This window comes from Symphodus melops (assembly GCF_947650265.1).
Source record: "Symphodus melops genome assembly, chromosome: 15".
In the NCBI taxonomy this organism is placed as follows: Eukaryota; Metazoa; Chordata; class Actinopteri; order Labriformes; family Labridae; genus Symphodus; species Symphodus melops.
Genome location: NC_136705.1, coordinates 967,865 through 981,742, shown reverse-complemented (window position 1 = coordinate 981,742; position 13,878 = coordinate 967,865). Strand labels below are relative to the sequence as shown.

The 13,878-nt window shown below is 41.6% G+C and overlaps 3 protein-coding genes across 3 annotated transcripts in view; 2 read left to right on the top strand and 1 right to left on the bottom strand.

The window, feature by feature from the left end:
- Positions 1 to 8,713, top strand: part of LOC306835629 (NACHT, LRR and PYD domains-containing protein 12-like) — a gene marked incomplete at its 5' end in the record, with an annotated part of 28,636 nt that extends 19,923 nt beyond the window's left edge. Inside the window, 5 exons of the mRNA XM_079362295.1 lie at positions 1,786 to 1,959; positions 4,498 to 4,671; positions 6,016 to 6,189; positions 7,534 to 7,707; positions 8,289 to 8,713. Of these exons, the coding sequence (XP_079218421.1) occupies positions 1,786 to 1,959; positions 4,498 to 4,671; positions 6,016 to 6,189; positions 7,534 to 7,707; positions 8,289 to 8,298 (706 nt within the window). The 3' untranslated portion in view covers positions 8,299 to 8,713. The remainder of the gene's footprint in view (positions 1 to 1,785; positions 1,960 to 4,497; positions 4,672 to 6,015; positions 6,190 to 7,533; positions 7,708 to 8,288) is intronic.
- Positions 1 to 13,878, bottom strand: part of LOC306835646 (uncharacterized protein) — a 380,835-nt gene that overhangs the window by 108,073 nt on the left and 258,884 nt on the right. The window lies entirely within an intron of this gene.
- Positions 1 to 13,878, top strand: part of LOC306836312 (uncharacterized protein) — a 54,274-nt gene that overhangs the window by 21,325 nt on the left and 19,071 nt on the right. The window lies entirely within an intron of this gene.

The window sequence follows — 13,878 nt, the reverse complement described above, 5'->3', positions numbered from 1 at the left end:
CGAGCATGAGCCTGTTGACTGTGACGCGTAGCCAATCAGAAAGCGAGGTGACGTAGTGGTGAGGAAACACCGAAACAATAACTAGTCACCTCCATATCGTCATGTAGCAAGTACAGCTCATGCTCCCGTTGTCTCCACTCTGTGACCGACGCCTCTTTTTAAAACGTGTTTTTCAGATAAAAACAGCACAAACGATCCCTGTTACATCCTCTTCATCCGTTTGTTGACTCTGGAATCACGTTTCATCTCCAGAGGTTTTGCGAGGTTTCCCGTCTGATCGGGGGATGTTTGCGAGTGAAATCGGTTCATGTGTGGTGTGTTGATGTTGCTGTGTGGCTGCACACCACACACTGTACGACCAAAACTGTAAAACCTCCGATTATTTATCACCATGTGTGTGCTCTCTCAAGTTTTGGAAATCGGCCGACAATTTTAAAATCCTGCCGTGTGAACCAGCCTGAAGTTAATTAACAATTTAATTAATCAGAATTTAGTAGTCACTCAGTTCTTTCTGTTTTGTTTACAGTTTAAACAAAACAGTTTCATTTGTTTTAATATTAATCATCATTTATCGTTATAATTTAATTGTCTCATGTGACCCAGAATGCATCACTCTGAAATAATCTGCCTAAATTAAAGGCAGGTGTTTTTTGAAAACTAGCAGGATTTTGAAAGTAGCATCCTCTCTGTTCTCTGTCTTCACCATAGACATAATATACGTAGACGCCTCATTGACTGACGCTGTCTATTCGAGCTAAAAGACGTATGCTAGGCTATGGCTTATTGATAAATGTAAAGATTTAATTTGAATTTATTTTTGTGAAAAAACAAGTATGATTGTTCATTTGAATTCATTTCTTCCAGAAGACTCTCCCTCTCTGTAAGAAATTGTTTGGCATATTATAGCACTTCATATGTGCAGACACACATTCTTATTTGTTACCCGTAACATCAGTGCAAGTGTGCATGTGTGTAAGAGAGTGTCAGTGAAGGAAGGTGTGTGTGTTTATAATATAATACATAAACACCTTTCAGTAGGACACACAAGGACTGTACAACAATCGAGTGTTCACGTGTGTATTTATTTATAACATATAAAAAGTTTACATGTGAGTATGTCTAAAAAGAGTTTCAGAAAGAAAGGGAGAGATGTTGATATGAGCAGAGCCATGATGCTCACAGCTTAAGGACGTTAAATCACAGCAAACAGAGGCGTGTGGTCGGTCACAGTCTGGAGTCTCACTTTAACTTTGTGATTTATAAATAACAGTAAAATAAACAGGAGCTCAACTTTGATCATATATGACTATAAAAACTTCAAGTAGGGCTGAAAAGAAAAGAAAGCTTGCTGTTAAATGTGTTTCTAAGTAACGCTGGTTACGATGACATAACATTATATATGGTAACAAAAACAACACAAATATAAAGAAATACACAAAGATCTAAAACAGCTTCACTGAACAGACACACTGACAATCACACAAACACAGACAGATATGAAATATATGATGGGATAGTTTTCAGCTTCAACACTTCAAAAAGAAACACAAAGGAGGCAGGTGGGATCAGTCACAGAGTTTATCATTTACAACAAGTTTAGATTGAGTTTTGAAAAAGTTTCTATATCCTGTCAAAGTATTCAGATTTATGAATCATCTTCATGCAGAGATTTCTGATAATGTGGAGAAAAGTTTCAAACTCTTCATGAAGATTAAAACAACGTGCTCATGAAGCTTCTGGTTTCCTCTGGTTCTGTTAAGAAGTCTTCTTTTATTCTTTATTCAGATTGTGGAGCTGCAGTTTGTCAGAGATCAGCTGTTCTTCTCTGGCCTCAGCTCTGAAGTCCAACCCCTCCCATCTCAGAGTGCTGGACCTGGGCGGGAACAACCTGCCGGATTCAGGAGTGAAGCTGCTGTGTGAGGGACTGCAGAGTCCAAACTGCAGACTGGAGACTCTGAGGTCAGATCACTGACTGTGTCATTTATTTGGATCATTTCAATCCACATCCTCCATTGTTGCACATTTCAGGATTTATATATTTTCAGTATTTGTCTGAATTTAAATCTCTGGATATTTAATAATTTAGAGACTTGATGTGAACATGTTTTTTTCTGACTGTTGGGGTTTTATGTAGTCAGTTTTGTTATTACATTAATATTACTAATCATGATTAATTAATGTCAAGTCATTGTGTGTTTTTTAATTCAGTGATCCCTCGACTTGAATGGGGCTTGAAGATCACAGAGATTCACAGCTCAGATTCTTTCTGTGGATTTTTGACCAACGTATTTATTGTCACATTTCAAACAATCCCTCAGACATAAACATGTTCATTAACAAAAGTCTTTTCAGAACATAAATATGCAAAATCAAATCAGTGTTAAATTTGAGCTCATTAACCGTGCTTCTTTTATCATCCTTCATTTTAACAGCAAACAAAATAAAACAGAATCTAAAGCCTGGTTCACACAGCAGGATAATTACACAGATTTTGGCCCCGATTCTCCCCTTCTGATAATCTTAAGGACGCCCCGATCATCATAAAATAATCTTATCAGATCATCCTGCCGTGTGTGGTGTGTTCAGACCGCTCTCGTCTGGTCGGAAGAATGTCGGGACCGCTCCGATCTCAAATCGGGGAAATTCAACATGTTGGATTGTTTTGGCCTGATTTCTCATCACATGTGGTTTTTCCCCCCCGAGGAGAAAACGAGCAGGAGCCTGTTGACTGTGACGCGTAGCCAATCAGAAAGCGAGGTGACGTAGTGGCGAGGAAACACCGAAACAACAGCTAGTCACCTCCATATTATCATGTAGCAAGTACAGCTCATGCTCCCGTTGTCTCCACTCTGTGACCGACGCCTCTTTTTAAAACGTGTTTTTCAGATAAAAACAGCACAAACGATCCCTGTTACATCCTCTTCATCCGTTTGTTGACTCTGGAATCATGTTTGATCTCCAGAGGTTTTGCGAGGTTTCCCGTCTGATCGGGGGACGTTTGCGAGTGAAATCAGTTGGTGTGTGGTGTGTTGATGTTGCTGTGTGGCTGCACACCACACACTGTACGACCAAAACTGTAAAACCTCCGATTATTTATCACCATGTGTGTGCTCTCTCAAGTTTTGGAAATCGGCCGACAATTTTAAAATCCTGCCGTGTGAACCAGCCTGAAGTTAATTAACAATTTAATTAATCTGAATTTAGTATTCACTCAGTTCTTTCTGTTTTATTTACAATTTAAACAACACAGTTTCATTTGTTTTGATATGAATCATCATTTATCGTTATAATTTAATTGTCTCATGTGACCCAGAATGCATCACTCTGAAATAATCTGCCTAAATTAAAGGCAGGTGTTTTTTGAAAACTAGCAGGATTTTGAAAGTAGCATCCTCTCTGTTCTCTGTCTTCACCATAGACATAATATACGTAGACGTCTCATCGACTGACGCTGTCTATTGGAGCTAAAAGACATATGCTAGGCTATGGCTTATTGATAAACGTATAAATTAATTAATTTGAACTTATTTTTGTGAAAAAACAAGTATGATTGTTCATTTAACTTCATTTCTTCCAGAAGACTCTCCCTCTCTGTAAGAAATTGTTTGGCATCTTATAGCACTTCATATGTGCAGACACACATTCTTGTTGTTACCCATAACATCAGTGCAAGTGTGCATGTGTGTAAGAGAGTGTCAGTGAAGGAAGGTGTGTGTGTTTATAATATAATACATAAACACCTTTCAGTAGGACACACAAGGACTGTACAACAATCGAGTGTTCACGTGTGTATTTATTTATAACATATAAAAAGTTTACATGTGAGTATGTCTAAAAAGAGTTTCAGAAAGAAAGGGAGAGATGTTGATATGAGCAGAGCCATGATGCTCACAGCTTAAGGACGTTAAATCACAGCAAACAGAGGCGTGTGGTCGGTCACAGTCTGGAGTCTCACTTTAACTTTGTGATTTATAAATAACAGTAAAATAAACAGGAGCTCAACTTTGATCATATATGATTATAAAAACTTCAAGTAGGGCTGAAAAGAAAAGAAAGCTTCCTGTTAAATGTGTTTCTAAGTAACGCTGGTTACGATGACATAACATTATATATGGTAAAAAAAACAACACAAATATAAAGAAATACACAAAGATCTAAAACAGCTTCACTGAACAGACACACTGACAATCACACAAACACAGACAGATATGAAATATATGATGGGATAGTTTTCAGCTTCAACACTTCAAAAAGAAACACAAAGGAGGCAGGTGGGATCAGTCACAGAGTTTATCATTTACAACAAGTTTAGATTGAGTTTTGAAAAAGTTTCTATATCCTGTCAAAGTATTCAGATTTATGAATCATCTTCATGCAGAGATTTCTGATAATGTGGAGAAAAGTTTCAATCTCTTCATGAAGATTAAAACAACGTGCTCATGAAGCTTCTGGTTTCCTCTGGTTCTGTTAAGAAGTCTTCTTTTATTCTTTATTCAGATTGAGGGGCTGCAGTTTGTCAGAGATCAGCTGTTCTTCTCTGGCCTCAGCTCTGAAGTCCAACCCCTCCCATCTCAGAGAGCTGGACCTGAGTAACAACAACCTGCCGGATTCAGGAGTGAAGCTGCTGTGTGAGGGACTGCAGAGTCCAAACTGCAGACTGGAGACTCTGAGGTCAGATCACTGACTGTGTCATTTATTTGGATCATTTCAATCCACATCCTCCATTGTTGCACATTTCAGGATTTATATATTTTCAGTATTTGTCTGAATTTAAATCTCTGGATATTTAATAATTTAGAGACTTGATGTGAACATGTTTTTTTCTGACTGTTGGGGTTTTATGTAGTCAGTTTTGTTATTACATTAATATTACTAATCATGATTAATTAATGTCAAGTCATTGTGTGTTTTTTAATTCAGTGATCCCTCGACTTGAATGGGGCTTGAAGATCACAGAGATTCACAGCTCAGATTCTTTCTGTGGATTTTTGTCCAACGTATTTATTGTCACATTTCAAACAATCCCTCAGACATAAACATGTTCATTAACAAAAGTCTTTTCAGAACATAAATATGCAAAATCAAATCAGTGTTAAATTTGAGCTCATTAACCGTGCTTCTTTTATCATCCTTCATTTTAACAGCAAACAAAATAAAACAGAATCTAAAGCCTGGTTCACACAGCAGGATAATTACACAGATTTTGGCCCCGATTCTCCCCTTCTGATAATCTTAAGGACGCCCCGATCATCATAAGATAATCTTATCAGATCATCCTGCCGTGTGTGGTGTGTTCAGACCGCTCTCGTCTGGTCGGAAGAATGTCGGGACCGCTCCGATCTCAAATCGGGGAAATTCAACATGTTGGATTGTTTTGGCCTGATTTCTCATCACGTGTGGTTTTTCCCCCCCGAGGATGAAACGAGCAGGAGCCTGTTGACTGTGACGGGTAGCCAATCAGAAAGCGAGGTGACGTAGTGGTGAGGAAACACCGAAACAACAGCTAGTCACCTCCATATCATCATGTAGCAAGTACAGCTCATGCTCCCGTTGTCTCCACTCTGTGACCGACGCCTCTTTTTAAAACGTGTTTTTCAGATAAAAACAGCACAAACGATCCCTGTTACATCCTCTTCATCCGTTTGGTGACTCTGGAATCACGTTTGATCTCCAGAGGTTTTGCGAGGTTTCCCGTCTCTGTGCTCTCTCAAGTTTTGGAAATCAGCTGACAATTTTAAAATCTTGCCGTGTGAACCAGCCTGAAGTTAATTAACAATTTAATTTATCTGAATTTAGTATTCACTCAGTTCTTTCTGTTATGTTTACAGTTTAAACAAAACTGTTTCATTTGTTTTAATATTAATCATCATTTATCGTTATAATTTAATCGTCTCATGTGACCCAGAATGCATCACTCTGAAATAATCAGCCTAAATAAAGTACATTTAAAACAGTTAAATAAGACAAAGTGAAGGATCATGCATTATCTTTATTCTTCTTTTATTCTTTATTCAGATTGTGGAACTGCAGTTTGTCAGAGATCAGCTGTTCTTCTCTGGCCTCAGCTCTGAAGTCCAACCCCTCCCATCTCAGAGAGCTGGACCTGGGCGGGAACAACCTGCAGGATTCAGGAGTGACGCTGCTGTGTGAGGGACTGCAGAGTCTAAACTGCAGACTGGAGACTCTGAGGTCAGATCACTGACTGTGTCATTTATTTGGATGATTTCAATCCACATCCTCCATTGTTGCACATTTCAGGATTTATATATTTTCAGTATTTGTCTGAATTTAAATCTCTGGATATTTAATAATTTAGAGATTTGATGTGAACATGTTTTTTTCTGACTGTTGGGGTTTTATGTAGTCAGTTTTGTTATTACATTAATATTACTAATCATGATTAATTAATGTCAAGTCATTGTGTGTTTTTTAATTCAGTGATCCCTCGACTTGAATGGGGCTTGAAGATCACAGAGATTCACAGCTCAGATTCTTTCTGTGGATTTTTGTCCAACGTATTTATTGTCACATTTCAAACAATCCTTCAGACATAAACATGTTCATTAACAAAAGTCTTTTCAGAACATAAATATGCAAAATCAAATCAGTGTTAAATTTGAGCTCATTAACCGTTCTTCTTTTATCATCCTTCATTTTAACAGCAAACAAAATAAAACAGAATCTAAAGCCTGGTTCACACAGCAGGATAATTACACAGATTTTGGCCCCGATTCTCCCCTTCTGATAATCTTAAGGACGCCCCGATCATCATAAGATAATCTTATCAGATCATCCTGCCGTGTGTGGTGTGTTCAGACCGCTCTCGTCTGGTCGGAAGAATGTCGGGACCGCTCCGATCTCAAATCGGGGAAATTCAACATGTTGGATTGTTTTGGCCTGATTTCTCATCACATGTGGTTTTTCCCCCCCGAGGATGAAACGAGCAGGAGCCTGTTGACTGTGACGGGTAGCCAATCAGAAAGCGAGGTGACGTAGTGGTGAGGAAACACCGAAACAACAGCTAGTCACCTCCATATCATCATGTAGCAAGTACAGCTCATGCTCCCGTTGTCTCCACTCTGTGACCGACGCCTCTTTTTAAAACGTGTTTTTCAGATAAAAACAGCACAAACGATCCCTGTTACATCCTCTTCATCCGTTTGTTGACTCTGGAATCACGTTTGATCTCCAGAGGTTTTGCGAGGTTTCCCGTCTCTGTGCTCTCTCAAGTTTTGGAAATCGGCTGACAATTTTAAAATCCTGCCGTGTGAACCAGCCTGAAGTTAATTAACAATTTAATTAATCTGAATTTAGTATTCACTCAGTTCTTTCTGTTATGTTTACAGTTTAAACAAAACTGTTTCATTTGTTTTAATATTAATCATCATTTATCGTTATAATTTAATCGTCTCATGTGACCCAGAATGCATCACTCTGAAATAATCAGCCTAAATAAAGTACATTTAAAACAGTTAAATAAGACAGAGTGAAGGATCATGCATTATCTTTATTCTTCTTTTATTCTTTATTCAGATTGTGGAGCTGCAGTTTGTCAGAGATCAGCTGTTCTTCTCTGGCCTCAGCTCTGAAGTCCGACCCCTCCCATCTCAGAGAGCTGGACCTGACCTCCAACAACCTGCAGGATTCAGACATGAAGCTGCTGAGTGATCTTCAGAAGAATCCAAACTATCGACTGGAGACTCTGAAGTCAGTGTCTCAGTGTTCTTTAATAAACCCTCCACATATCTTCATTTATTTATTTATATACAGTGTGACTGAACATAGTTTCAATACAAAGCATGAAACTGATCTGCTGCATAAAGACTTTATAGCTGTTGCTAATTTCCAACATGTGTCTCTAGTTGAGCCTTTGTGTCAACAACAGAGTAAAATGTTCAACCTTCAATCACATTAAACTCCATAACACTTTATGAGGACACATTCAAATACATGTACACAAATATGACAATATAAACGCTATAAAAGCACCCACCTGTGTGGGAGTGTAAACTGCAGCATGAGAGAATAAACTGCATTAGAACGGTTCTACTGTCTCTCTGCTTCATCAACACCTTCACATCCTTCATGATCTAAGGTGGTTGTGTCACACACCATAGTTCAGGGGACAGATTGTTGATACACACCAGGTCAAATCACACACTCACACACCAATATGAAAGCGTTCAGTGATAAAGTGGGGGCGGAGCTTAGTTACAGCGCTGTGGGGGAATCTGATGACTTCCAGCTGATGAAAATGATTTCTGTCCTCTCTCTTCTTCTCTCATTAGATGGGGATGATCTCTGTCATGATGTGAGCGATCAGGACGCTGGTGGTGCAGAGAGGAGCAGCTGATGATGCACAGAGGAGGAACCTCCACCATCTTGTCCATGGAGAAGCTTCTTTTTCTTTATCTTCATTCATAATTAAAGTCTGGCTGTTATAACTGAATTAAATGAACAATAAACAAAAAACACATCAAAACAGATTAAAAAAAAGTAATAGTCTTTCAACTTTGAATTGCTTCTGAAGCTTGTTTAGTTCTAACATTTCCCTCGGGATCAATAAAGTATCTATCTATCGATCTATCTATCTATCTATCTATCTATCTATCTATCTATCTATCTATCTATCTATCGATCGATCCATATCTGTTTTTATTTTTAATTTGTTCATTCATTCATAAAAATAAAAGTATGGTTTGAGTTTCAACAATCTGATTTGTGTTTATATTGTTTGTCCATAATAATGACTGTGTTTCACATTTTACAAAAGTTTTGTATTTTTATTTTCTACGTTAGAAGATTTTAAGTCTTTTGCTGTTTTTTTTTCCAGTATTGAAATGAACCCCAAATAGTTTATGTAAATTCACATCACAAAATAAATGTTTTTGTGTTTCAATTTCACCGTCACAGAACAATTATTTCTTTCAATATTAAAGTCCGATGTCCTTCTAGAGTCTGAATCTTCTTTGTCTTTAAATGTCCTGATCAGTCCACCTGGGGCACAGCTGAACAACATCCCAGAGAAATGGACGGGGTGAACTTAATGTTGCTGTCAAGCTGTCTCCATCTCTGATCACCTTCAACACAGCTCTTTAGTATCTTCACTGTATGAACTGGTGCATTCTGTATACTGTATGTGTAAACAGCTGCTCAGGACTGTCTGCAACATTTCCTCCGCTGATCTATCTTTAGCGAGCTCTCTCCTGTATCCAGGACGGTTGTGTGTTTTTCTTCTTTGGGAAGAAGAACCAGACACTGAAACAAAAGGACAGCACCCTTCCTCCCATCTTGAGGATGAAGGCAGGAGGCCAAAGCACGAACAAACAACATGCAGGCATTGTTTAGAGCGAGCAGCTCAAACCTCCAGATGAACATCCTGTGCAGCGTCATGGACTTCTTCCACCGCTCGCTGGATGAATAAGTGTGTGTTGGGTCATCAGAGCTGATAAACACAGATTAGATTCCTCTAATCTCGACCTGATGATCAAAGCGGTAGGACGCGATGTGAGAGTAGAGAGAGAAAGTGAAAACAAATCATGTCGACCGGCTGCTGTTTTAAGAGTCGCTCGACTTAAGAAGGTGCTTGAGCACCTCCTACTGGTCAGACCCGACTCCACGTCTGTGACCTGCCTCTGTGGTGTCACCCTTTGGAGTTTGAAGCTGACTTTTGAAGCCCATTAGGGCGTTTTGTGCTCCGTCATCGGCACAGTTTGGCCTCATCAGACTGCGGGCGCCATGAACCACCGGGTCTGTTTCTGGAGCAGCTAGCTACAAGATCACAGCAGGTGACCTTCTGTGATGTTGTAGTTAGCGCTCCAGAAACAGACCCAGAACATGTGCAAACAACATGTAGCTTTGTCTTTGTGAGGATGATTTGTTGATCGTTCGTGCCTGTTGATAAAGTGATTAAAAATACAATCATGAGTTCGGACATGTTTGATTTCCTCTCTGTGTCGCTCTGTTCTGTCCAGCTCGACGCATACTTACTTACATACTCGCAGCGAAACAGGAGCGTGACGAGTGGGAGTTAAGCCTCCTGACAAACAGCTACAACACGCCCCTGTCAGTCAAATAAGCCACGCCCCTCACTGTGAATAATTCTTATCTGACAAAACACCAAACTAAATGAACTCCCCATCCAGCGTGTTGATAAGAACATGACACATTCAGATTCATATTTGAACCTTTAGACTTTTTTTTAGTCTGCAGGTTTTCTTATTTTTCAACAGCAGATGTTGTTGCATTGTGTCAGCTTTGGATGGTGAACTTTCTCACCAGGGAGGTTCAGATCATGAATTGATATCCGTGGTATTCTTGTGTAACTCACTGACGCCCTCTGCTGGTTGTCTGCTACTTTTCCTCTCAGATCGGCCTCTTCACTCTGTCTCTCTGCAGAGCGGAGGAACTCATGGCTGACCTGCACAGAGCTCAATCTGATTGGTTTCACATTAAGCACAGGTCTATTATTGGATAGGACAACAAAGAAGACTTTCTTGGTTTATTACTATTGATTTATTTGTATAAAAGTGCAGATATGATCATAAATAGCGGTTATAAATAGAGAATGAATTCATGATGGAATAAATAGGATCAGAATCGTGTGATGTCGTTTCTTACAGTTCTGCAGAGTTTTCATGTGTTCACATCTTAGAAGTAAAAAATAAACTAAAATCATAATACAAATGATCAATAATCATCCGTAATGAATCCGGGTCACTGAGTCGTCAGCAGAAAGACGTTTTATCCATCGCAGCGTGGTTATCCAGACCGTGTCCCCCCAGCCAGTCCTCGTTCAGCTCCCCCAGGATCTCCTGCAGGGACAGCTCGGGTAGAGGGGCGTGTGGGACCAGCGCTGGGTATGCAGGCTCTCTGCAGCCCTCCAGCACGGCGCCGCTCAACGACTCCTCCAGCTGAGAGTACGGACCCTCCAGTGGGGGGCTGCTCTCCACGCCGCCGTCCCAGTACCCAGAGTCAGGCGTGTCAGGCGTGGAGGAGTGGGAGGTGTACATCTGCTCTGCTGAGCCTGGATACATGAAGCTGGAGTTGTAGTTTCTCATCTCCAGAGGCGAGTGGCACCACAGAGGGGGGGGTCTGGCTGCCGGGCTGGGACCAGAGGGTCCTCACAGGGGGGCTGGAGCCGCTCCCAACCTGTTGGCCCTGCTGCAGCCCGTACACGGAGCCGTAATGTGCGTGCTCTTCCATGGCTGAGTAGGTGGGAGGACGCTGTCCGAAGTAGCAGACGTCCTCCATCTCCTCCTTCACCTGGGTGGGGTAGGCAGGCGGGGGCCCCTGAGGCTGGCCCCGGCCTGCATGAGGAGGAGGCAGAGAGTCGTGGACGGGGCTGTCGGTCTGCCACAGAGCTTTCTTTGCCCCTTTACACTTCAGAGTGCGAGCTCTTCTGTTCTGGAACCACACCTGGACGGAGAGAGAGAAGACAGAGCTCAGGTTAAAAATCAGGAAATAAAAACAAAGTCTTTGGGGGTTTTTCTGTTGTTTAAGTCTTTTGCTGATTTTTTTTTTCCAGTATTGAAATGAACCCCAAATAGTTTTTGTAAATTCACATCATAAAATAAAAGTTTTTGTGTTTCAATTTCAACAATTATTTCTTTCAATATTAAATGTTTGTGTGAGGAACTCACCACACGGGTAAATGTCCTGAATGATTCTAAAGAGTGTTTCCTTTGTGTTCGGTGTGAGTCCTAATTCTTCACATATTTCCAACAGAATATTCTTTTAATAAATGTTTTCTGTTGAGTGTAATGAGGAAGAGTTCAGAAGTTAAAGCTCCTCTAATAATCTTATTTGGGAATTTCTTCTCTTCACAAATTCAAAGTCATCTATAAATAGTGAAGGCAGCCGTGGTGTTACGAACTGTCTTGATTTGGACCCAAGAGCACGACAGAGACTGAGGGAATACGTGAGCAAGATTTAATTACCAAGTGATTCAAACAATGGTGCCAAAGGGGAGGGGTGGTGAGAAGTCCCAGGATCCGGTGGGTAGCAGTTGTGAGGGGTACAAGCGACGAGGTGCTCCAGTGGATGATCAGCAAATAATCTGAGAGGCCGAGCAAAGACAACAAAGTTAGCTCCACACGCTAACTCAAAAAAAACAACTCAAGGTTATATCATGGCCGAAGTTGAATTCCTACACGTGGTAGACGGAACGATCTGGCACTGAGTGAGAGACAGTCTGGGGGTTTTGTACAGCCCAGGTTGATTGTAGATGTGTCACACCTGGTGCCTCCTGAGGAAAGAAACCACACCCACCACACTCAATCAGGGAGAGAAACATGAGGATTAGACAGACCGGGAAAGACAGATAACCCACAACAAGAGAAGGAGGGGCTGCCCTGAAGAGAGACATGACACGTGGTTTTATGTTTTTATAATACACACACACACACACACACACACACACACACACACACACACACACAGACTTACACAAAGCCTGCAGGTTTCCTGTAAATGGAAGAGGGAGGGGCAACATGTGATCCGGGCTCATGAGGAGGCGGGACACAGAAAGTGAAAGTGTTCAGTCAGTTAGACTCCATTTTATAACGACAGAAAGAGAAGAGAGAAGTAAAGAGTGAAGCGGGGTGAGTGTTTATCAGAGCTTTTATATCTTCACCTCTGTACTCTCAGTTTCCTCCTGTGAACTGAACACAGACAGTTTCTAATGAAGTCTCAGCTTACACTCATATGAGCTCAGTGTGTGTGTGTGTGTGTGTGTGTGTGTGTGTGTGTGGAGGAATGGGAGTCGACGAGTGCTGCAGTAACCATGGAAACGCTTTAGTTGAGGGGAACTCAGGAGTTGTGACCCCCCTTCCCCCCCACACCCACCTCTGCTTGACTCCTCAGATGATGTCACACTCAGCTGCACACGCTTCACTTTAAACACCTGACCTCCCTCCTCCCTCCTCGCTCCTCCCTCCTCCCTCCTTGTTCCTCCCTCCTGCCTCCTGCCTCCTACCTCCTCCTCCCTCCTCGCTCCTCCCTCCTCCCTCCTTGTTCCTCCCTCCTGCCTCCTCGCTCCTGCCTCCTACCTCCTCGCTCCTCTCTCCTCCTTCCTGCCTCCTACCTCCTCTCTCCTTACTCATGCCTCTTCCCTCCTACTTCCTACCTCCTCCCTCCTCGCTCCTTGTTCCTTGCTCCTGCCTCCTCCCTCCTCGCTCCTCGCTCCTCTCTCCTCCTTCCTACCTCCTCGCTCCTTGTTCCTTGCTCCTGCCTCCTCCCTCCTATCTCCTCCCTCCTCCTGTGTGTGTGTGTGCGTGTGCGTGTGTGCGAGTGTGTGTGTGTGCGAGAACTCGGCGTTGGATCAAACTGTTTTTTCTCTTGTGTTGATCTCTCAGTGAGTGTTTCTGTTTTTCCTCTCTTCAGATCATGGATGTGCGTTTAGAGGACAAGGAGGACGGAGCAGAGTCTCCTGGACCCAGCTGTCTGTCTCTGAACAGTGATTGGTCCAAACATTTTGATATAAACTTCAGAAATGAATGTGGAGCCTCAGACTCAAAGTAAGAAAACATAACGATGAGTTAAGTTTGTTGAATACATCATCATATGTTTTTACCCTCCTGCTCTGCTTCCTTTGTTAACTTTTCTCTGCCTGACACCAAAGGCGTATGGAGCATTTACTTCCTGTTAAAAAGACGGACAGTGCGTTCGTCCAATCAGAAACGATTATTTTATCAGATGCCTACCTTTTCCGTTAGACGTTCTTGTGTGTTTTGTGATTTGCTGTTGTGTTTTAAACTTCCCAGCCACCATAGAAGAAACACAAAACACACGGGGCGATCAAACACAGGAGAGAGAGAGAGAGTCAAGACAATGAGGGAAATCAGAACTGGAGGGAAACACACAGACAGGAAGAAGCTC